At 43.9% G+C, this 26,457-nt stretch overlaps 1 protein-coding gene across 1 annotated transcript in view; it reads right to left on the reverse strand.

The window, feature by feature from the left end:
- tsnare1 (T-SNARE Domain Containing 1) overlaps positions 1–26,457 on the reverse strand; it is a 169,776-nt gene that overhangs the window by 123,042 nt on the left and 20,277 nt on the right. Inside the window, exon 2 of the mRNA XM_079504227.1 lies at positions 13,804–13,925. Coding sequence (XP_079360353.1) covers positions 13,804–13,888 — 85 coding nt within the window. The 5' untranslated portion in view covers positions 13,889–13,925. The remainder of the gene's footprint in view (positions 1–13,803; positions 13,926–26,457) is intronic.

A 26,457-nucleotide genomic window follows, 5' to 3' on the forward strand; every position in this document is an offset into this window, starting at 1 on the left:
TCTTAGTGTGGGTGGATACAAGAATAAGGGAAGGAAAGACTTTATTGCGGCCCATTGTTAATTCCTCCCCACAAAAGTCAGAGATGTCAATAACATAAAGATATATGTTGAATTTCACTGCCACAATTTACAATTTACAATTTACAATTTAGGCATTTAGCAGACGCTCTTAATCCAGATGGCAGATGGCAGTGCCAGTTCACTAATACCACATACAACTTGTGAGTTGCGAGGACCAAAACTCTGGTCCTCGCAAAAAAACAAAACAAAAAAACAAATCTAAAGCCATGCAAATCTAAAGCCAAGGATTACCCTGTTGCAGGTCAGCTGATACCCACCGACTGAGTCGCATGAGATTTGACTTGACGCGACGTAAATAACAAGTTTTCAGAACATCCTTTGTCAACTGTTATCTATCACTTTTAGGTGATAGATAAGCACTTCAGAATAACAAATATGCGTTCAATTACTTTTAGCTTTTTATATCAGTTATAACACTGGCTTACTCCAAGTATTTGTAGACCAAAAAGCTAGAATCAAAAGTGAGTGCGCCCGTATCTAATAGGTGCTGATTCTGGAGAAAGTACTCACATGGTTTACTACTAGAGTATCAATACTGCAATGTAGATATACCCTAGAGGAATAAGTCCCATATTCAATATGTACTTGCATAAGTACAAAAGTATTTGCATCAAAACATACTTAAAGTTCCAAAAGTAAAAGTACTCATTGTTTGGTTAATTATGGGTGTGCGAGATGTATTCTCAGATATTGGGGAAGAAAATATATATAGATTATGGTGTCTAGGTGTGTTCCCAAAGAAGAGAGAATTACAGCAATTGGTGAGTTAAGGAGGGCCTAGGAGGTCGTAAATGCCAGGCCACTTCCTTGCTGGGGGGTTGGCTGTTGGCCAACATTCCAGCTGTGAAGGGTCTAATAGTTTATGGCACCTCTCAGGGCAGTGTCAACTCACACAAATAGAACATGGAAAATGGGGGATGAAGTAACCAATCTTTAATTCCTTTTCAATTGTGTAAATGTGTTCTAAATAACCTATTATATATTGGGTTGGTAAAAAGGCTAAATGATAAATACCTGTAATAGTCTAAACAGTTTAGTTGGGCATTACAGGGACTGTAATAGGAGCTGGCCACAGCAGCCAGAGGTGCTGGCTGGATGGTCTGTGGGATCTGATTGGCTGAAAGTGTTAATATGGAGGTGGGATCAGTCAGAAGGCTGCATTGACTATTCTGTATGGCACAGAGTGCAATTAGATTCACCAATACCATCGAACGTGACATGTCTAGGCAGAGACCAGCGGTAATTATATGCTATAATGTATTATGCGATTATATAATTGTGCATTATTAATAATTGATGTAATATGATGTTTAGATTGTAACCAAATGTCATCTGTGTTCTTGTCTCCCGGTCATTGATCAATTAACATCTGATTAACGATAAGGTAGATTTAAAACCACTTAATCACTTAATCAATGTGCCACTTAATGTGCCACATGATACTGAACTAAGTCTGAGATTCAACAATGACAAGCTAAGCTGTACCATAATCTGGGAGCTTAGAGTGTAAAATGATAGTAAACCCTACCAACAGAGCAGATAGAACTGTACCAATAGGACTGTAATCCAGAATCCGGGATACTGTCATCTTGTGTTGGGGGAAGTTAGGGGAAGTGTGAACAGAACGTGTGAATGTACGATTGTAAGTGTTTAATTAATATGAATTAATAAAAACCCTATAAAATGCACGTTTGAGTTCATCAAATATAAGCTATCATTGGGAGCATTTAGTTCACTGTGCGTGTACCGTGCGTGTTACTCACTTTAACTCTGCCTAGTGCAAGGGCTGGTCGGAGCCTCGGCCCAACATCGCCAAATAACCGAACAGTTTTAAATCGGGGTAGGTCACTGACGTGACTTGATTTAAAAGAAAGTACCGTGCGCTGGGATCAGCGCACAGTTTGAAATCGCGGCCGGGCGGTTTGACTAGTAATAGCCTATAATCTAGACATATTGCTAGTGTAAATCGCTGCGTGCAGCGACAAGATCTGTACCGTGCGCATCAGCGCACAGCTTACATCACGGCCGGGCGGTTGGAGATATAATATAGCCTAAACTGAGACCGTTTGGACATATTATGGTTTCAATCGCTACCGCGTTTAAAGAACTTTAAATTAGTGGTCACTAAAGTGACCGCAATTTAAAGGCAGTTGTGCTGTGCATTGGGATCAGTGCACAGTAATTCGCCGCCGAGCGAAAGTTAATTCGCCGCCGAGCGAACTGTTAAAACCATAGAGCCACTAAAGTGCCTAGTTTGAACAGAAAGAAAGTGCCGCTGGGATCAGCGTGCAGCTCAACACGCGCCCGGGCATATTTAAGATATAATATAGTCTGAACTGACATATTACAGTTTAAATTGCTACCGCGTTGTAATTCAGAATATAGTTCAACTGAGACGGTTTGAATTTGTTCAGTTGCCGTGCTGTTAAATTAAACAGCGTGGATCGGTGTAAAGTCACTAAAGTGACCACAATTGTAACAAAAATAAATTACCGTGTGTTGGGACCAACACACAGAGTTGAATCGTGCCACACTAATAACCACAAGTGTGGTTATCATTGACTGGTGTGACGTTATTCAACTGAAATTCAAGCCGTGCGTTGATAGCAGCGCACGTGAACGCGATGCCGCAGTCGTTAGTATCCACAGGATTAAATCAAACTAAAAATGCTGCCGTGACGGCATGCCGTTTTGATTTGTGCTACTAACGAGGCGGCACCGTTAAACTGTTTTCATGTGATTATGGGGCCATCTGAAACGGACAGTTAAAACCGTGAGCCACAAAAAGTGACTGCGGGTTTAACTAATGGTTTGGGAGTCATTGTTCGATAGGGCAAAGTTCTAATCGTTGGTCAGTTTAGGAAACTGATTATTAAAGACTATTTGTAACCAAACATAAAGTTTAATTGAGACCGGATAAGACACCGGTCGTTTAAACCAAGAGAGGTGCTTTTTATAGTAACCACAATAAAAGTGTTTCCTTCTGGGTGCTGAGACCGCACCAAGAAGAACAGCAGTTAGTGCATGTGAGGGGGGGGGAAATTCCTCTTTCCACTGTCATGCAAATGTCCCAATGTGTCACTGGAGTGACAGGGGGACTGGTAATTACTGTCATGCGGTATAATCTACCAAAGTAGTAATTAATAGCGGTGATAAATGTTTAGAACAAAATAGGGTTTTAAACTCAGCATTAAAGGCGATGTAATAATCTTACCAGTCAATAATGTTTAACGCTGAAAGCGCGCTTTGAAGTGCGCATAAAGGAAGGGCGTGTCTATAATAACTGTTGCGTGACGCATCTAGCAAAACCTGTAATCCAGGTTTACGGAAGGCTTTAGAGTTTGACCGCCCACGGCCAATATAAATCTATATACTTATATTATATATAATCTATATAATATAAAAAGGTTATAGTATAAAAAGGTTTATTTGGTGAAGGTATTTAACAGGGAAGTATGGGCTTCTCTGAGAACAAGTAATGTCAGAGTCCGCTAATTAAAGCTGGGCAAAAAACTAACCATTTACTTGAGTGAATGAATGATTTGTGAAGTCAACTAAACCACTAACCCAGTCCAATTAGTTCCTGTACTGTTTGTTAAAGGGAGGGACAGAGGGGGTGGAAAATGGCTTCTTTAAATGAGCTACAGATACAGAGCTCACAGGCTCAGGCTATGTTTGATAGCACAACCTATAGGGTGGATCTTTGTATGGACAGGGGTTCATCCAGTGAGATAACTGAAAGTTTTGCTGAGCTGGACAGGGCGATGGACGATGTGATAGACGCGTCGTCAGATTACGAGATATTCCTTCAGGAACAAAACGAAGATAGACTCGCACACATAGAAAATGAATTACTGAATTTATATGTTAAACAGTACAACAGTGAAAGGTACCGTGTAATCAGGGCTGCTATCTGTCAGGAGAATGACAGGGTAGCCAGAGGTGTCGTCACAGCAGGGTGCCACCAAATAGGCCTCTGTGAGTTTCCTGCAGAGAGCAGGAACATAGGAGCCCCAGAGGAGAGGGGCATCCAGCCCGCAGAAGCGGCACCAGACGTCACGAGATGTGACATCACGGACCCTTTCGCCAGCGCAGAGACGGGCGGAGCGGAGACGGTGCCAGCGGGGACCGGGACAGCCCCAGAGGGGCGAAGAGACAGGGCTACCAGTCATCCGGGCTGGGAGCAGATAGAGCCTGTCACAACGGAGGCACAGCCTGGTGCTTCCTGCAGTATCCATGCAGGGAAGCCAGAGCCCTCTACCGTGGGCAACGAACCCACGACAGGACAAGCCCTCAGTCAGCACCGTAGCAGGCCAAGAGCGGCTGCGGGCAGAGCTGAGGGAACCGACGAGAACCACACGACGTTTCCGCAGCCTTCGACAGAGGAGGAATGGCCGAACATCGAAGTGGAACCGACAGCAGAGGCAGAGCTGTCAACGGGAGCGGAACAGGCGAGCGGCCTTCCGGAGGAGCTGGAGGCTGCCTACGCCTCACCGTTCATCATCAGAGCCATGCCCGCAGACGTTGTGGGCAAGGCCGACGGGTCGTCGATCCTTCTCACCACAGAAACGCCGAACGTGATTTGTGGCATTACTGGTGCCAGTCCACGCGTTCAAGAGGCGGTGGGGGAGGTGCATGACACACACGCCAAGCACCCTGGGGTGACTTTCGTGAGGGGTCCCGTGAGGGGTCCAGGCGAGCCAGAGAAGCACCCTGGGGTGACTTTCGTGAGGGGTCACCCGAAGATTGCCCCCGTGAAGGGTGGCAAACCGGGAATGGCAAAGTCCAGTCTGGTACAGAAAACCGCAATGTCGACACATTTGTTGTGTCGAGTTTGTAAAGCGGCTGAGAAGAAGGCCACAATGGCTCCTGTCCTTTTAGATCCTAGAAAAGGAAAAAGATGGGGGTGGGTGAACGCTTTCATGCCAGCGAGATCAGAACTGGGTCAGAAAGAGTAGCATGTGAAATGCTTCTCTACCCATTTGTTTTTCCTACAGCAGGGAACAATTGGGGAGTGACAACAAGAAGTCACACAGCACACACACACACACACACACACACGCACGCGCACGCACACACACACTCACACACGAGATGTGTGTCTACCTGTGCATAATAAATGTGATGATGTATGTGGGTTCATTATATCTGTACTAGACAACAAGTTAGCAGATAGGTGGATTTAATTTGTGCCAATTAAGTCCTTATGGACAAAGGTAAAAAAGAATGCTGGTAAAATGATTAAGTTTCCTTCGATTGGGAGGGGGGAACACTGTCTCTCAAAGTGCAAGTGGGTTTTGTGCGTGAGCGCGTGTGCGCGCACGCACGCACAAATTAACACACACACAAGCACAAAGACTGCATGTGTGAAAGACACATAATGTGGTTAAGATGTTGCAAGGATTTGCAAGTTTCAATTGGGTTGCTTTTGGTAGGAAAAGTCAAAGTAAAAAATCCAAAAAGTCAAATGATACCAAGTTGTTGAGATGCAAAATCGGTTATTTTGTTAAAATCACAATTTGAAGTTCCTAGCAAGGTGACAAGATACTAAGGCAAGTTTGTGATCATGATTGATTAGGAAACAACCAGGGGTAATAAACTGCATTGTTTGAACATGTGTTTACCAACTGGGCCCCATTCTGCAACCAAAAGAGTCGTTGCAGAGGTGGGGGAGCACGGGAAGAATGTTTCTTAAGATAAGGAACCAGTCTTGTGTGGAAAATAAACGGTCTTCTTCCTTAAACAAGGGGGTTGTTTAGATAAGTCTGAAGCTTTGTCCGGGCAAACAGCCATAAAAATTAAACGGACAGAGGTGACCAAAAGTTCATGTCAGTTAGGTGACCCCTAACTGACATGAACCAGCATCTCTCCTACAAAAGTGGAGGTGCACTGTCTCACATTATTACAAGTATACATAAGTTTGATTAGCTGTAACTGAATTTAATACTTAAGGGTGCGTTGGGATAATTACAAAAAATGTCCACGATATCGACGCATGTAAACCTTTTATTATTTTCATTGTTTATTGATTTATGCGGTTAATGGGTTGTGTTTTATTTGAATGTGTTTTTCAAAGTTGTATAATGTTATAACTTCAGTATGTGGATCCAGTATTATTTAACAGGTTCCGAAAGTACTAAAAATGGCATGCGCCCAAATATCAAAAAATAATATTTCCGAAAAAAATTAATATCAAAAATAATCTTTCAGTTTATGAAAAGTGAATAACCATATCAATTTTCATAACTGCGTGAGGAGTGTTTGGTTAATTATGGGTGTGCGAGATGTATTCTCAGATATTGGGGAAGAAAATATATATAGATTATGGTGTCTAGGTGTGTTCCCAAAGAAGAGAGAATTACAGCAATTGGTGAGTTAAGGAGGGCCTAGGAGGTCGTAAATGCCAGGCCACTTCCTTGCTGGGGGGTTGGCTGTTGGCCAACATTCCAGCTGTGAAGGGTCTAATAGTTTATGGCACCTCTCAGGGCAGTGTCAACTCACACAAATAGAACATGGAAAATGGGGGATGAAGTAACCAATCTTTAATTCCTTTTCAATTGTGTAAATGTGTTCTAAATAACCTATTATATATTGGGTTGGTAAAAAGGCTAAATGATAAATACCTGTAATAGTCTAAACAGTTTAGTTGGGCATTACAGGGACTGTAATAGGAGCTGGCCACAGCAGCCAGAGGTGCTGGCTGGATGGTCTGTGGGATCTGATTGGCTGAAAGTGTTAATATGGAGGTGGGATCAGTCAGAAGGCTGCATTGACTATTCTGTATGGCACAGAGTGCAATTAGATTCACCAATACCATCGAACGTGACATGTCTAGGCAGAGACCAGCGGTAATTATATGCTATAATGTATTATGCGATTATATAATTGTGCATTATTAATAATTGATGTAATATGATGTTTAGATTGTAACCAAATGTCATCTGTGTTCTTGTCTCCCGGTCATTGATCAATTAACATCTGATTAACGATAAGGTAGATTTAAAACCACTTAATCACTTAATCAATGTGCCACTTAATGTGCCACATGATACTGAACTAAGTCTGAGATTCAACAATGACAAGCTAAGCTGTACCATAATCTGGGAGCTTAGAGTGTAAAATGATAGTAAACCCTACCAACAGAGCAGATAGAACTGTACCAATAGGACTGTAATCCAGAATCCGGGATACTGTCATCTTGTGTTGGGGGAAGTTAGGGGAAGTGTGAACAGAACGTGTGAATGTACGATTGTAAGTGTTTAATTAATATGAATTAATAAAAACCCTATAAAATGCACGTTTGAGTTCATCAAATATAAGCTATCATTGGGAGCATTTAGTTCACTGTGCGTGTACCGTGCGTGTTACTCACTTTAACTCTGCCTAGTGCAAGGGCTGGTCGGAGCCTCGGCCCAACATCGCCAAATAACCGAACACTCATTGTGCAGAAGGTCAAAATGCATAGAAAACCTTTTTGAAAATAGTCACAAGTCTCAATGAGACGTGTAGATCTGCTATTTTTAAATGGCTGATCTGAAGTGGGTGTGTGTTTTATAATAGTAATATACAAAATATACAAAGTATAAACTAGTAACTAATGCTATCATATAAATGTAGTGGAGTAAAAATGTTGTAAAAATTGTAAATGCTGAAGAAAGTAAAAACTACCTCAAAATTGGACTTAAATGGCAACTTGGTTTTTTTTCAACCAAGGTTCATATTTTATGTTGTAATTAGAGAAAGTAAAGATGAGTGTCTTTCTTTCTTTTACAAAATTGTACAGCGATTTCTTTATTTTCATTTACTATAGTCCTACTAGACCCAAATAAATTACATTATGGCCAAACTAGTTGTTTTCTGTGTATATGAACAAACAACTGACCTCTAGGGGGCTGCCATACTGTGTGTCGAAGGCTCAATATGTCACCCCTTCACATTCAGTATAGATGATCCCGTCCCGTGATCTTTTGTGGCCAGATGTAATTTATTTGGGTGTAGTAGGACTATAGTAAATAATAAAGAAATCGCAGTAAAATGTTGTAAAAAAAACAAACATATTTAGCCACTTGTTCGAATGCCCCCACCCCTTGTCAAAAATAGCTAAAATTGTTACAACGAAAGAAAGCAGCAAATAAAATCACTCATCTTTTACTTTCTCTAATAACAACCTAAAACATGAACCTTGGTTGAAAAAACAAAAACAAAGTTGTCCTTTAAGTAGAGTACTTCAGTACATGTCCTTTCTGTTGTACTGTTTTACTTTACAGTACACCACTGCTATGCAGCAGGAAACTCCATCCCTTTTGCTCGCATAGAATTGAGATCCCGGGGCAGACCAAGGCGCAGTTGGAGGAAATGCATCGACTCACTGGCCTTGGAACGTCTTGGGATCCCCCAGGAGGAAGTCACAAATGTTACTCTGGAGCACACTGGTGGAGTTGCTGCCCCCGCGACCCGACTACGGATAAGCGGTTGAAGATGGATGGATGGATGATCTGACCCACCATATTCAATGGGGGGGGGGGGGGGGGGGCATAAAGTTCGTTTCCATTGCGGTCCTTAGTATGAGGTGTGTATGATGTCAAGCAGTGTGGTGCTTGTGGTGAGTGCATGAAAAGTTCATGAAGAGTTCATGATGTGCCGAACTGGGAACCAATCAGCAAAAAAAGGATAAAACAACACCATCTGCTGTTTGTTGCCTTTGCATTTACCTCTGGGGAATGTGGATAACCCCGTTTGGTCCACCCTCAGCCCCACTGCTCCGGTGGGGCGCCTGTTTTCATTCCCACTAACAACAATGTATACACGTCCTGAATGCCCCTTCAGCATTCAGTAGCGCAGCTCGGTATCTGTTCTTGAGAGATTAATGATATGCTAATGCATTCCTGGGAACATGTGAAGAAGTCTCTTGAGTGGATGCGTGGGTGTACCTGCCACAAAGTACCTGCCCCCCAAAGCGTGGAAGTGATTGAAATGCAACTGTTTCAGTCACATGCAGTCACAGTCACTTCGTCATATGACACGTATGTCACAAAAATAGTCAACCAACAAGCTCACAATGCGTGGCATCGCGACACCTCCGGTTTCCTTTTTTTAACTAAAGTTTTATCTCACGATTTTGCAACCCATTTCTTTCACCCAGTGTCAATTATCTAATGTAATCCTGGGCACTACACTTCCTGGGGGGCAGCGGACTGACCTCATGCTTCTATGCATGAGGAGTCCAAGCTGCTTCTTTTCACCTGACAGGGGAGTTTCCCCGGCCGGACGTAGCGTGTGGAAGGAACACGATCCTTTCCCCTCCATCAGGCGCCCCGGCTGGCCAGGGGGAGGTAGTTTAGAGACCAGCATCACTGCATGTTTTTTGTGAGGGTACTACCTACCCTAGGGGACACGGGGAGAACATGCAAACTCCACACAGTTAAGGCCCTTTCGCCAACCCCGCCTCGGGTATGGGCACTGATGACGCGGAGGAGGGAACACGCCCCCAGACCCCATAGCGTCCCCAGCGGGAATCAAACCCAGGACCTTAGCTGTGAGGCGACAGCACTACTGACTGTGCCACCATGCCCCTCGACACCTCCTGTTTTCAAGAGGTATAACAGTGGGTATTTTCAGTGGGAACCATTTTTAGAGCCAGTGATATATTTGGGGTGAATAGTGACAAAGATGACTGTGGCAGTAGAGCATGGTCTAGGCGCCGTCTACCAGCGGAGGGTTGCTCTGCAAACTCACAGGTGCACCTGCAGCTGATCACTGCAATTAGGTCACACAGGCAGGTTATGGTGTCGAGCAGAAACCTTGTATGACCAAAGCCATTACTTTTGGGGGGGGGTTCTTCTTGTTGTTTGCAACAACAAGATCATAAGATGATAAAAAGTTGAACAGGGGAGAAGATGCAAGGTTTGTGCCCGACCGAGAAACGTGTTCTCTAACCCACAGTCTGTCTGTTAATTGCCGAGAGGCATGGTCCTGAGACCGGTTCACAGCCTGATTTAATCAGTCAAACTAACTGCACTCTGGGGCTGGGTGTGTCTATGCACCTGTTGTGTATCGATGCACACAGGATGAGTCAGCCATCTACTGACACGCGCACACCCTGGAGAGCCTCTTCGACTCAGGCCAGGTGTGACTGCTTAAATCAGCTATTACCTACGCTGCAATGACAAGACCAAAAACCACATTTTGAGCAAGAGAGAGGCTTATAATTTACTGTTGAAAGGAGCCTGGGCAGTTTACCCCATAGAATGTTGCCGGGGGTAATAACATCTTATGGAATCGGGTAAAGTACATAGAATAGCATTTCTCAGTTAAAATCAATAACACACTGGCCTCCATAATTTCATAACGTGGAGGAAATAACACCTACCCATGTGATGGCCGTTTGGCATGTGGAATTTATTATGATTATGCAGTAGTGGAATAGCGTATACCGAAAATAAAATATATGTTCAGACAAAGGAGGTGTGCAGCCATGCTGAGTTGGAGGGTTGAAAGGTTCGCCAGGGAGTAGAGAGAGAGAGCTTAACCTAACCGACAGCTCCAATAGAGTCTTAACCTGGGCTTTGATCATTTCCTGAGCTGCTCTTTAGATCGCGCAATGGAACAGACGCCACACACCACAAATCTGACAGGCTCCTACTCTGCGCGCGCACGCGCACACACACACACACACACACACACACACACACACACACACACACACACACACACACACACACACACACACACACACACACACACACACACACACACACACACACACACACACACACACACACACACACACACACACACACACACACACACACACACACACACACACCCAACACTGCCGCTTGTGCCCAGGCTTCAACTGTGATCAAAGCCCCCCTCTCTCACACAAGTGAGGCTCCCATCTGTCTACCCACAATACAAACACATCGAGGGGTATAGCGAGTGGAGCGAGAGTGGCGGGGTGGGTTGGGGGGAGCCTGGCTTGTCAGTTTGAGTGAAAGAGCATATTTTACTCCTCACAGGAGTACAGTATGTGGGAGTTTGTGGAGACAAAAAGCTTATGTGATGTTTGTTTTTTTCCCCTGTCAAACCCCCTCTTCCTTCACTGTGTGTTTGTGAAATGCAATATAATGGCTTATACGCCAACTACCCCCCTCGCGTGTCAAGCGGTATCAGCGCGAGACATACATTCTGTATGTCGCAGCGCGGCACAAACACACATGAAAGTGAATAGTCTTTCTTTGCACGCTGGCCAACTGAGGAAGTTCTTCTAAGAGCCATTAACGTTTGTTCTTCTCCTCTCCTCTCCTCCTCTCCTCAGCACTCCTCTCCTCTCCTCGTCCAGGGTGCTTTGGCGTGACATATTGGCATATGGCAAGAGCGTTAACATCGCTAATGCATTAACCCTCTCTCTAAATGTCTCCCTCTCCCGTTCACACACACGCACAGGCAGAGGTTTGAAAACATGCCCTGCCTCGGGGGTCGAGCCTTACCTCTTACCCAATTACAAGACTAATGTAGTCAGTGGAAAGATCAAGGCAATGAACCTGCTATTCACACAGCTTAACCCTGGTGCAAACCTGATGCTCCACATATAAGGTCAGACACGGGACGGCACCGCTGAAGTCATCAGCAGGGTTTGTATTTATGCGTACGTAGGTAGCCAGCATCGACATGTAGCATAAATACACAGGTTTTGGGAAATAGGAAAATAAATACATTAAAAAAAGAAAATAAATATATAGACTATTTTAATTTCAATTCAAATTCAATTGGGAAGTGTTGTGCCACTGCCTGGCGTCCGCATGGCATTATTGTCAAATGATATTAAAAAAAAGAAAAAATCTACAATTGGCTATATTTATTTTTATCTTTATTATTATTTTTACATTGATTTTACATTGCCTTTGAAATATTTGGGGAGCGCCATACTGAGGTCTTGACACAGCTGAAGTCATGGCTTTGCATTCATTTATGTGCCGCCAGCATTGTCATGGAATACATCATGACAGACATCCCCCCCCCCCCCCCCACACACACACACACAGGACTACAGCACACACAAACACAATAGATTATGCAGCCGAACACAAACATACATATACAAACACACACACACACATCGTTACAGAGTCATGAGCCATCTGATTGCTCTCGCCAGGGGGGTTGGAGACAGTCAGTTCATTCACAGCCTGCCGCCACGGGGGGCAGATTTTCACTGATCTAAAGCGACTGCTCACCTCGCTCTCCGTCTCTGTTCACTAAGAACGTAGACATGTACAGTACGTGACATTATCTCCGCAGTAGTAGGCTAGGGCTGCAACGGTTAATCGATGTAATGGATTAGAACAAACAATCGATAGGCCTAATTGATCATTTCATATAATAATTAAGGCTGTCAAAGTTAACGCGTTAATCGTGCGTTAACTCAAAGTCATTTTAACGGCGTTAATTTAATTAACGCGCGATTAACGCACGGTGAAGTTTGACAGAATAGTTGAGAGACGCATTCATGTGAATGCAGGCAGTCAGTGAGCCCCGCCTCTCTCCCCACTCTCTCTCCCAGTGACTCGTCCGTCAGCCTGTGCAGGACCGGTGCGCAGATAGAGTGTAGCCTACCAGTGTGGGCTGGGCAGTTGAGCTGTGAGCACTCGAGTCGTCGCGTTCGTTGGGCTTGTTATTAATTAATTTGCTCCACAACGTGTTAGATCAGAAGCTCTTTGAATTGGGCATTGGGCAAAAGCAAAACTCTGGCAGTTTTGGTTGACAAACATAGTCAGTTGTGATAGCGTGATGCTACACAGACCATGCTAATGCTAAAGCTAATGTTGACAGCCTGACTGTGCGTGCGTGCTTACAGGAGAGAGAGCTCTCGCCTGGGTGTGTGTGTGTGTGTGTGTGTGTGTGTGTGTGTGAGACTGTGTTGAGTTGAGTTTATGATTTTGTTTCCCTCTTCCATGGCATTTGCAATAAAGCAAGCATTCTCCCATGTTGATAAGAGTATTTAAAACTTGAAAAGCAGTGGTTCTGATTGAACCAGTGGTCCCTGAGGGGGTTCCAGGTGGTCCCCAGCTAAATGATGGAGAGTTGGTAACCAAATGGAAGGCTAAATGTCATCAAATGGTGGTCTGTGGCTCAAATGCAGAATACATAATGGACCTTGATATGAAAAATCTTGAAAACCACTGATTTAAGGTATATTTAGAATGGATACAAAATATGCGATTAATTTGCGATTAATCGGCGATTAACTATGGGCAATCATGCGATTAATCGCGATTAAATATTTTAATCGACTGACAGGCCTAATAATAATTGATAAATATTCTATCCCTAGTTTAGGCAAATCATAGGCAAAATGTTTTGGAAAAAAAATCGTAAAGGCGATCTACAAGTCCACAATGGGGCGCAATGCGACGTGCTCTGATCGCTCAGAGTATAATAACGCTATAGCTTTGAATTAATTGATTCACCGATATATATATTTTTTTAAATATTATCGGTTGTTTGATTGATCAAAAAGTAATCGATAGAATAATCAAAAACGAAATAATCAATAATCGCAGGCCTAAATTATAGACGAATCCACAGAGCGCTGTCCTCTAGGCAATCATAACTGCGGTGTCAAGAGGCACCGCAACACACCACAGTCATTGGGCAGTTACAGGACAGGATCCACATCTAACAGGCAACAAGGCTACGTAGTATGAACGTTTCTGTATTTACCTACTGGCTGGTAGCCCCGACTCGTCGGGCCTCCGAATGGATTCCGGCCACCAAAGGTGCCACCGTCGATGGACCCGTATGACATCCTGCTCGACAATTAGCTGTGTCTGAGCTTCAGGCGCCTGGGAGGAAGAAAACAAAGCCGGGAATCAATGACATGACAGAATGCATTCATGCTCGGGTCAATAGCACACGTGTGCTATTGACCCAATCTTTTTCTAACTCTAACTTCCACAAAAAATGTTTCTGCATCTCCAAAATAAGTGACGGTACATTTATTTTCTAAAGTTGATGTTTGTGATTCTATCGTGTCCCCACAAGCATAGTAATACGTATCGCGCGCACACGCGCACTCTCACACACACACACACACACACACACACACACACACACACACCCCACACACACACACACACACACACACACACACACACACACACACACACGGCAGGAACCCCTTTTGGTGTTTTCATCATTATTGAAAAATAGCAGATCTACAAGCTTGTAGATCTGCTATTTTCGTGAAATCGTGAAAATGTGGCGCAAATTATTTAATATAATCTTTCAGAGCGAACGCTTTTAACTTGAATCTTTGCTTCTGGGGGGTCCCTGGAACAACATATTTTCAGATGGGGGTCGGCGGCCAATAACATATTTGGGATCCTTGACATGGGATAGTTTGAAAAACACAGATATAGAAACATATAGGTCTTTCAGAAATGATTTATAGAAGACATTTTGTAGAATCTGGTCTCAATCCTAATGGGTTAATGATAATAATGAATAATGAATAGCATTTTTATAGCATTTTCCAAGTGCTCAAAGCGCTTTACAATGGTTCATTCATTCATACATTGGGAGGTGAAGCAGCGAACAGTCGACGCCAGCGTCCTCACTTCCCACATTCACACACCAAAGGTGGCAAGCTCATGCCAACCAACTCATTGGAGGCAATGTAGGGTGCAGTGTCTTGCCCAAGGACACTTCGACATGTGGACAGGAGGAGCCGGGATTCGAACCGCCGACCCAGGGATCATTGGACGCCCTGCTCTACCTCCTGAGCCACAGCCGCCCAACTCCGGACAACTAAGGTTAAGTATACATGTGCATATATAAGATTAACAGCTTAATGCTTGCCTTACACTTAGTTGTCCGGAGTCCCTCAGGGCTCTACCAACGCTACCATGACTGGTTAAGCTTTTTACACTTTTACACTTTTACACTTTTTTACACTTAGTTGTCCGGAGTCCCTCGGGGCTCTACCAACGCTACCATGACTGGTTAAGCTTTTTCAGCCAGAGACCCACAACATACATATTGTGGACATACATAAAACACTTGTTTTTTCTGTAAATTAATGTCCCACTCGGTCATACTACAGAGTCACACAAAAGCATGAAAAGCAGACGCTTGAAGCGACATGTTTTCAGCTTGTAGATCTGCTACTTTTGCAATGTTTGAATTTGAATCCTGAAAAGTAACACTTCTTTTTTTGTTTCCACCCGACAGAGACAATAATATACCATTGGTTCCCAATTTGTCTCCCCATGACACAAACTTACGAAAAAGGAATGCACCATTTGAATTGTGTAAAGAGCCAATCTACAAGCTCAGTGTGTTGCAAACTCACAATGTGATGTGAGCTTGTAGATATTTATTTTCACTACTAACGTTTTTTCTTGGGACCCACACAAGACTAATGTAGTCAGTGGAAAGATCAAGCCAATGAACACTCCAAGTGGGAAACACTCCAATATACTACTATACTATCTCTACACTAAATGTCCTCGACAAAATGGGTCACATTGCAACACGTACAGTAGCGTGTGACTGTTTTTGCTGAATGTTCACCCCCGAATAGGGCAGCTAGGGTAGCTACATGTTAACAAACAACGACGGTCTCAATCACTGCATAGATCCATCCCAGTCAGAGATGTCACATTATGCAGAGGGAGAGGTCATAAATAACTGCACAGAAAGAGAGGGTGTCAAGTGACGAAGATGTGATCTGTGACATACAGCAAGTCAACACCACTTGATCAGCATTCCATGACACAGCTTGTGTGTGTGTGTGTGTGTGTGTGTGTGTGTGTGTGTGTGTGTGTGTGTGTGTGTGTGTGTGTGTGTGTGTGTGTGTGTGTGTGTGTGTGTGTGTGTGTGTGTGTGTGTGTGCGTGCGTGCGTGCGTGCGTGCGTGCGTGCGTGCGTGCGTGCGTGCGTGCGTGCGTGCGTGCGTGCGTGGGTGCGTGCATGGCCTTATTACTGTACGTATTGCTTTGCTTGTGCGGACATGATAGAATCACAAACATCGACTTTATGGGATCATAAAATAAATGCTCCGTCATTTATTTTGGAGATGGATAGTTTTTGGCTTTTGTGCCTTTTTATTTGATAGTTACAGTCAAGACGGACAGGAAAGAGGAAGAGAGAGAAGGGGAGAGACATGCAGCATAGGTCATCATGAACGGGACTCGAACACGCAACACGCTGTCAGGCCAGAGCCTATATATGTGGCAAGCGCCTGGACCACTATAGGCCAGCGGGCGCCCCCAGGAGAAACAAGTTAGAGTTAGAAAAAGATTGGGGCTCATGGGGTTATCATTAGGATTTGGCGTGTATCGGTTAGGGTTAGGGGGGCTTCCGGGTGGCTCAGGGGTAAAGTTCCATCTGCCCACAAACACGTGGGATTTGATTCCTCCGTGGTATCTCCGTCTTGGCCGGACTCTTTCTATCGGCGTCGCTGCACTAGCGGCGGCTCCATAGAGTCCATACATGTTGGTGGAGTGCCTGTTCTGTTCAGCAGGGAGCGGAAGGAGGGCAGGAGGGATAGTTTGTTCCTCGGCGTGTGTTAACACCCTCCCGGTGAAACCCCTCGCTGTCATGTGAAAGCAAGCGGCTGGTGACTCCATGCGTAGCGGAGAAGACATGTGGTCGTATACACCAAATCCAAGACCAAAACAGTTTGGGTTGGCAAGTTGCAAGGAGTATGTATACTGTACATGGGGTGGGATTGGATGAACAATCAACCACAATGGGGAGAACTTGAAAATAAGAACACATTAAAAAAAAGTTTCAGTAGACAAGGTTGGCTTTACTTTTAGGTTTAGGGATTTTGAGGTTGAAGGTAGGATTAGATTGGGCCGCCAACAGTATATAACAGTATAGTATATATAAACCTGTGTGTGACATGATGTCAATGTGGCAATTATTTTCTGATTGTCTTTAATGCTTTGTTCAAAGCAATCAGTGAATCATTATAGAAAGTGAAGTAGAAAGTAGACAAATGTGCAGAGATGGCCATGGAAATAATAATGCACGCCTTCCCACTCAGCTTTCCACGTAATAAAATAAAATAAAAAATAATAGGGATGTGTGTATGTGTGTGTGTGTGTGTGTGTGTGTGTGTGTGTGTGTGTGTGTGTGTGTGTGTGTGTGTGTGTGTGTGTGTGTGTGAAAGAGAGACGTATGTACATGCGTGTGTGTGTGTGTATGCGTGCGTGCGTGCGTGCATATGCGGTGCATGCATGTGTGTATTGTTAATTATGAATATACACAAATAACAGTGCGAGTGTTTGTGTAAATACAAATTAAATCCATCAATGGATCACGGTGTCGTCGGGGCTTGGCATCTCCCTCATTCAGAGTCAGAGATGTGCGCCAGCTCCTGCTGAAAAAGGTTAAATAATGTGAATGAGCCGACATGTGTTTGGCCCGAGGCGAACGCATCCAGATGCCACAGATCAACACAACATCCCTCTGAGAAGAAACACTCTATCAAAAGGTCATACGGTACTACACAGTAAAATCCTCTGTCTTTACTGATACATAATGGTCGCTGTGAAACCTTGCACGATATATCTCCATTTTTCAGCTTCATGTTTTTGTTTTGTCTTTTTCATAGGCCTAAATAAATCCCGTTTTTACTAGCGTAGCGGAAATAGCCAATTTACAAGCTCACAATTTATAGATTGTGATGCAACGCTTGTTGCTTCTTGAGAGCTATTTTCAGTATTATTATTATTTTTATTTGCACCAATGATGACATGCCAGTTTGAAAATGATTGCGCCTGTCCATGAATGGTAAATGGTGCATAGCACCTTTATCCAAGGCGCTTTACAGAGATTGTACATTACATTCACCCATTCACACACACATTCATATACACCGATTGCGGCGGAAGCCATGCAAGGTACCACCCAGCACATCGGGAGCAATTTGGGGTTCAGTGTTTTGCTCAAGGACACTTCGACATGTAGACAGGAGGAGCCGGGATTCGAACGACGTGCTCTACCTCCTGAGCCGCACAGTCGTCACAGTGTCCATAAGTTTTACAAATATTTATCTAATAAAAATCATCACTTAAGGACCCACCAACGGAAGAACAATGGATGGACATTACTGAGGAACTGTATGTTATGGAAAAACTAACATTCATACTTAGACTACAAGAGGATAAATTCTATAAAAAGTGGGAAAAGAGGGATCTCTTCTCTCAGCCTATAGCGAGGATTTCAATTAATGTATCTTGTAATATGAAAAATGCAGCCTTGTCTTTTGTTTTTGTTTTCCCCCTTTTGTTCTTTTTTTTTCGTATTGTCTTTTTGTTTTGTCTCTGTCTTTTAATCAATGAAAATTAAGTGAAAAAATAAATAAAAGAAACATCACTTAGACAGTGTGACTGACTAAATTATAATAACTATATTGGATCGTTTTGGAACATTACTTTTTCCCCCATTTCCTGAACAGTACCCTAATGGTTCAGATTTCCTGAACAGTACCCTAATGGTTCAGTACATACTACATAAAATCCCCAGTACATTCATTCATCCATTCGTAACTCTGAGTGTGTACAATTATTTTTTTTATTTTTTTGATCGATTGAACACATTAGTCAGAAATATAAACACCACGTCAGACATCCCTGTAAAGTGCCTTGGATAAAGGCACTATATAAATGCACCATTTACTGTGAACAAAGGAGAAAGAGGGGAAAATGGCAGCAGTGAATGACACCTCCTTTCGATGGGAATTTACATTTACCTCCTCTTGTGGTTTCCTGATAGTGATATTGATGTTTGGTTTTTTATTTTTAGGTACATTTTGAAAAGACAACCAGTACTTCACATCCGTTAACCCATTTTGACCTGAGATCAGATTCTAAAAATGTCTTCTACATCCTGACAGTTTTCTGAAAAATCTGTTTCTATGTCAGTCGTTCTTCGATTTTTCAAAAATAGCAGACCTACAAGCTCGTAGCGCGCCACTCGGTGGTGCGCTATGAGCTTGTAGATCTGCTATTTTTCAATAGCTAAAGCATAACATAATGCTAACACCAAAAGGCGTTCCCGCCCAAAATGGCTTAATGGATGGTGTCAGGGCATTCTGCATTTTGGTGGCAGAGTAGTAGAATGAGAACTTTCCCATTTGGTTCCATTTGCACACACACTCAGAGTTGCATGTAGAGAGGACCCCCGCCCGTCACCACTGTGTCTTTGTCTGCGGCAGTGAATGAATGACAGCTATTCAAATGAGAAGGCCATCGTTATTACAATACTTATTTGTCCTATTGTGTTTACGGGTGCGATTGTTGACGGGTCTGTGGCATGTGTATGCATGCATGCAGACTGGCATCTGTGACTTTCTGGGGGGGGGGGGGGGGGGGAGGGGGGGGGGAGTCCACGACAGAGGACAGCGGCGAAGAGATGTGTTCTCGCAGCCGACATCAGAGGGAGACAGATTCACTGGGCCACAAGGGTGTTTAATCCGATTAATTTCCATAGAGGAGGGAGATTAATTACTTTTGGCAGTCCATAAACAATCTTCTCTCCGGTTGATTTGGAGCCCAGTGACTGTGGTGTAAATCCACACACTACAAACAAATAAAAACACACACACACACACACACACACGCACACGCACACGCACACGCACGCACGCACGCGCGCACACTCACACTCACACACACACACACACACACACACAGCTTTGTGTGCACTTTTATTTATCAGACACTGGGTGGGGTGCTGGGGCACACATCGGGTGATGTCAAAGGAATAGGACATAAGCAGTGGTCATGCAGTGGGGGGGGGGGGGGGGGAGTTCCTGCTTAAAGGCGCGTTCACATGAATTCCGTGAGGGCTTGAGGGCTGTCCCATTTTGAAATAGTCAAGTCAGTGAGGGCTAGCTGGCAGAGCCCTTTATGCACCTTTCTGTAGAAAGGTCCTTTCAGACGGGCATCAATTAGCAGACGTTGTCGCCTGGATCATACGACAGGTCTGCTCTAGAGGGCGCCACAACGCAAGCGTAAAAAAAAGCTAAACAGAATTCAGGTCTATAGTCAGTCGCGGGCGGATGGATGAAACAAGCAACGATGCACGCGACAATGTCACCGGACCGCGCCCGCGTAAATCCGCTTACGTTGTCGCCCCCTCGACTTCTCTGCGCGTACAGAAACAAAAACGCAGGTCTCATTGAAAATGAATTACTAGGCGCTTTAAACGCTGCCCGTTTGAAAGGAGCATCGATGCAGACTTTGCCTAAGGGAATTAACCACAATTCATAATGTTGCAACGTCAAATACGGGGATACCAGGGGAATCCTCCGGTCCTCCCGATCAGAATGGCAACAAACGGTAGTGTTTTCTCACCGTTCTCAAAGACAGGCACAATGGAGGAGAGATACATCTGCTTTTGATATCCCCCATCCATGGGCATTAATTTTGGCTGGTGGAGATAGGTCAAGTCTGGTCAGATTGAATTAAATAATATGGATTTCGTTTTATAAAAAGTAACCTGTCTGAGTGCCCGGAATGTTTGATAGTCATGCACGCAGGCGTGCGCACGCACGCACGCACACGCATGCACACGTGCACACACACACACACACACACACGCGCGACCTTACTGTTCAGTACAGTGTTGGACTATAAATCGCCCCATGTTTGTGTTTTAGTTGCTCCTCACACTAGTGTAAATTGAGGTCATCAGAGCAGCACAGAAACACAATAAATAGTTGGTATACCACTGTGTCGTTACTCACAGCCATGACGCAGGGCTGGAAGAAGTACTCCCAGTACTGTTTACTTAAGTAAAAGTAGCAATACCACAATGCAGAAATACTCTGTTACAAGTAAAAGGTCTGTGTTAACATTACCAAACAAAGGATCAAATAAAAGCACCTCTTCAAAAGTTGTCAAACGCTTATTAACTCTTTGAGAGTTTCATGGATTTCTATATAGTTTTTAGACTTCTCTATGGCAGAATGGCGTTTTTGAATGATTTATTGAAAATTCTCTGTTGTGAATGTGTGACAACGAAAGACCTTCAGAGAAAGCTTGGCTTGTCTGCTTCCAGGAAAAAAATGAACTGAGTTGATAAAATGTTTAGTTGTGGTGTTGGAAGCCATTTAAAAGAGCCTGCATTTACACTGGGTAGTGTTTCTAGGACAACAAAAAAAGTTATGACCGGTTGAAGTTTTATTTTCTAAATAACTTTTTTTCTGCTGGGCGTACATAGCCATGCAATATCTCATTTTAAAGGGTGAGTTGTCTAGTTCAATTAAAATAAAATAAAAAGTTTCTCACATGTACCACTGTAGATATTTTGCCATCTATAAATAGCATGGTCAGTCATGATCAATCTGACCTATCAGCTCTGAAATGGAACATCATATAAACTCAATTCTTTTTTGGGGTAAAATTAGACATTCTAACGCACATTTTGATATATACCATGTTTACATAGTCTTACCAGTACCGTGTCTATTCATGCATGTATCTCAAAAACCTGTTGTGAAGAAACAGTTTTGATAAAAAACTCATCCAAGGACATTGTTTTGATATGACTTTGTGCCCATGATATGTATCAAAATATAGACTTGAATGTATACTGTATTATAACAAAAAAATTGGGTTCTTACCATCTACCGTTACAGAGTAAATCACAGTTGAAACTCGCTTAGTCAAACCATAAACCTCAGACTAGTGAACAAAATAGCCATGACAGGTCTAACTCATTGTAAAAGCTTGTCTTTTATTTTTTATGACTACTAACATAATACAATTATAATAAATATTACAGAAAATAAATAGGCCTACATACAAAACAGTTGTCCCCAAACTCCCCAGTGTCCCCAAACCACTGCATTCCAGTTGTTCTTGACGGTGTGTGTGTGTGTAGGCTAAATTTAAAAAAAAAAAACTGAAATGAATGAATGCATCCGGTTCAGTGTCGGAGAACTCCATCGCAGTCTTGACTCTTCGTCTTCATCATCATCATCATCATCCTCCTCCTCCTCCGATGCCAGTTCTAAATATATAAAAATAAACATTTAGCTGTAGTCAGCCCGGCCAATAGCCAGTTGGGGGGGGGGGGGGGGGGGGGGGACGTAGGCTATCTGACATCATCGTCATCATTATCATCACACGGAGACACACTAAACAATGTACAATCATGATTGTATACAATATACAATGAATGCAATTATCATGCAAGCTCAGACGTCAATGAAACGTCATACAGATCTTATATAATACGCTACTGTTAGCTTCACTCCCCGTCCCCCCTCCGATCCTTGTAGCAACGTCATCATAACCACGCGTTGCTTCAGTAAACGATGCATGTTTGTTCTCCGTCTTTGTAGACAGTAAATAAAAGGAGCGAACATTACTCTAAAGATCAGATCGCCTATAAGGCACGCTACAATATAAAATACTTGTACTGCCATGCGTGCATGCCTGCTACGATACATTTGTACTGCACCAACCAACCGAAAGACACCAACCCCCCCCTCCAGCCCTTAGCCAGCACCAATGCACCGACCAACACCATTAGCCAGCACCTTCGGTGCTGGCTAATGGCTGGGGGCCATCGTGGTGAGTCATTCTGGCGTCATGATCTGACTAGTAGTAGTAATTATCCAAGCATCTATTTGTAGCGATCATCTTATGATTTCTGATCACTATAGAAGGGCATTTTCTACAATAAGATTACCTCAAAACATTCCGGGTTGATCGTCTTCTTCAATGGTTTCCCGGTATAGCTCATCGGACGACGATGGGGAGACAATGAAAAAAGGAGGGAGGGAGCAGCGAGTCTCGCTGTAAGCACTGGACCAGGGCTACTCCGCCTGGAGAAGGCGACTGGGACGCGTATGGATCAATACTACTACCACAAAACTCGCTCAAATAAATAGTACTGCTTTCAACTTTTTCTGCTAGAAAATCGCTCGGGCGAGACGGCAAACAGGCAAAACAATGAAAACTATGAAGACTCCCTCTGCCCCCACTGTTTACAGGGGGTGGGACCAGCTTCCAATGGCAACACGTACACGTGTGTCACGTGACACGGGTTTTCTGGGTAATGTAGTTGGAATATAAGCTCAGGAATTTAAACAGCGCTTCGGAGCATATTAATATGTTTAGATTCATCAAAAACTGTGAAGACGCCAATTGGCGTCATTGATCATTTACGGAATTCTGATGAAGACGCCAATTGGCGTCTTTCATCTTCTAAGGGTTAAAATGGCAGAGCAAAAAGATCACAACACGTTGCGGACCCCCTTGAAAACGAGATGGTTCATCTCAAGGGATTGTTCCTAATAAAGAAATTTCAGACACGTTGCGACGTGAGCATACTGTAGTGTGACTGTCACCAAACTGTGGATAATATTGGGCAGAGTGAGGAGGGACTCCTGCTATACTTTACTGTACCGGACGACACGACGACACGGCGACAATCTACATGACGACAATCTAACTTGTTGAACAAACTACAGTAATAAACTCACCAATAGTAAAAGTATTGTACCCATTGAGCATATGAGCCGGCTATGAGGCATGCTTTTTACAAAGAAAATCTGTCTTGAATGCTGCCAGGGCCACCACCGCCCACCGCACCTACTGCCAGGGCCACCACCGCCCACAGCACCTACTGAATGCTGCCAGGGCCACCACCGCCCACCGCACCTACTGCCAGGGCCACCACCGCCCACCGCACCTACTGAATGCTGCCAGGGCCACCACCGCCCACCGCACCTACTGCCAGGGCCACCACCGCCCACCGCACCTACTGAATGCTGCCAGGGCCACCACCGCCCACCGCACCTACTGCCAGGGCCACCACCGCCCACCGCACCTACTGAATGCTGCCAGGGCCACCACCGCCCACCGCACCTACTGGAGTGACGGTGACGGAAAACACACGTACAGTAGACTTGTATATGAAATGAAAACAATCAGACAGGAATGGATTAGTATCAGTAGAGATGCATTGAGATTCCATGTACTAGTGCCTGATGGGTAAAATGTAATCAACTTCAATTTCTATAGTTGAGTCATCACAAAACTTGCAGCACACAATGCATACACTGAGTTGTCATTACCCGGATTTGAACACACAACCTTGTGGTCCGAAGACGAGAGCTCTATACCGACTGAGCTATGCAGACAGTCAGTTGACTCATTCTAAACAGTAACATCATCCAGTATTCATATAGGTATTAGGTGCAGAAGGAGGAGTTTCAAAAAACAGCAATTTTCATTGGCTCATAAAAACTTCATTTTTTCACTTAAAAGAAATGTACTATGATTATTTGTCCGTATAGGTCCAAAGTTCACGTGCATTTTAATCAAAGATCCTGGGAGGAGATACATTTTAACTGTTTTTGATATAATTCAAAATAGCGGGTGATCTAAAGGTCAGAGGTCAAAAGTCAGAACACAAAAGTTGTTCGGCATGAGGAGACACATGTGTGTATCAAAGTGTCATTACCAACGGTCAAACGGTTCATGAGATATGCACCATCAAAGTTTGCATTTTCAATTGAGTGCTATAGCGCCACCCTTTGCCCAATTGTCATGGGCTTCGCATAGTCACCGTTTGGCATGGCCCTCTACCAGATTCCCGCGTTTCACGAAAACCGACTGCACGGTTCAGCCAGAACAGCTATTTTTGGCGGAAGAAGAAGGAGAAGGAGAAGAAAAATAAACACAAAAACAATAAGTGACCAAAGTCACTTTGTGACTTCTTGGTCCCTCAATTAGCGATTACTCGATTTACAGTGTCGACTACCGTTTTGCTAGTCGACTACCCGAATAATCGATTTTTTGGTTAATGCCCTACTGTACATATGTTACTTTCAAATACTATAGGCCTAGATGAAGTATAATCTAAATAAATATTACTTTTCCAATACAGTAATCGGCAGTGAAATTAAAAAAAGTGCCATAGACGTATGAAGTATTAAAAAATGGAAATAAAAGTACCTCAAGACTGAACTTAAGTACAGATACTTGAGTAAATGTACTTAGTTACTTCCCACACTGCCAGAAACACAATACGTAGTGGGCATAGCATAGTGTTGTTAGTCACAGCCATGATGACACTGCAGCTCTCTGCACCGCCTCTCTCCACACTCACCCATCCACCAAGGCCAGAGGCCCACATGATGATGTCATCAACACTCACCCTGGCCTCTCTGATTCAGAGCTTACACAGCATGGACTTCCTCCATTAGCACAGTGACATAGGGTAAAACCATACACACTCAGAACCATTATCACATAAGAATCATCTTTTACATTGCGGTAAAGATGTGTCAGTGATTGCCTGCCTTGCCTGCCTTGCCTGCCTTGCCTGCCTGCCTGCCTGCCTGCCTGCCTGCCTGCCTGCCTGCCTGCCTGCCTGCATCACTTAATGTAGTCAAAGCTTACCCACATGTTTTTCCTACCAAGCCCAAAGCCAGGCATTATGCATTGTAATAACATTTCAATACTCTTTAGATGTATGTAGCCCAATTCCTGAATGTCCTTTCTTTCGGCTCTTAACACCCTTCCTGGCAAATGACAATAACGGAACATAACAATGACAATGAGATCAAACAATATTCTACCTCAAAAGCAAAGAGACGTTTAAAATGGACTTCCGCTCGCCTATTTAAATATTGATCCACTGCACCGATAGACGCTGTGAGAGACCAATAAGTGAAGTGTCCGCCATGTGAACACCACAGATCAGACCAATAAGTGAAGTGTCCGCCATGTGAGAGACCAATAAGTGAAGTGTCCGCCATGTGAGAGACCAATAAGTGAAGTGTCCGCCATGTGAGAGACCAATAAGTGAAGTGTCCGCCATGTGAGAGACCAATAAGTGAAGTGTCCGCCATGTGAACAACACAGATCAGACCAATAAGTGAAGTGTCCGCCATGTGAGAGACCAATAAGTGAAGTGTCCGCCATGTGAGAGACCAATAAGTGAAGTGTCCGCCATGTGAGAGACCAATAAGTGAAGTGTCCGCCATGTGAGAGACCAATAAGTGAAGTGTCCGCCATGTGAGAGACCAATAAGTGAAGTGTCCACCATGTGAGAGACCAATAAGTGAAGTGTCCGCCATGTGAGAGACCAATAAGTGAAGTGTCCGCCATGTGAGAGACCAATAAGTGAAGTGTCCGCCATGTGAGAGACCAATAAGTGAAGTGTCCGCCATGTGAGAGACCAATAAGTGAAGTGTCCGCCATGTGAGAGACCAATAAGTGAAGTGTCCGCCATGTGAGAGACCAATAAGTGAAGTGTCCGCCATGTGAGAGACCAATAAGTGAAGTGTCCGCCATGTGAGAGACCAATAAGTGAAGTGTCCGCCATGTGAGAGACCAATAAG

Source organism: Electrona antarctica (genome assembly GCF_951216825.1).
Source record: "Electrona antarctica genome assembly, chromosome: 6".
Classification (NCBI taxonomy): domain Eukaryota; kingdom Metazoa; phylum Chordata; class Actinopteri; order Myctophiformes; family Myctophidae; genus Electrona; species Electrona antarctica.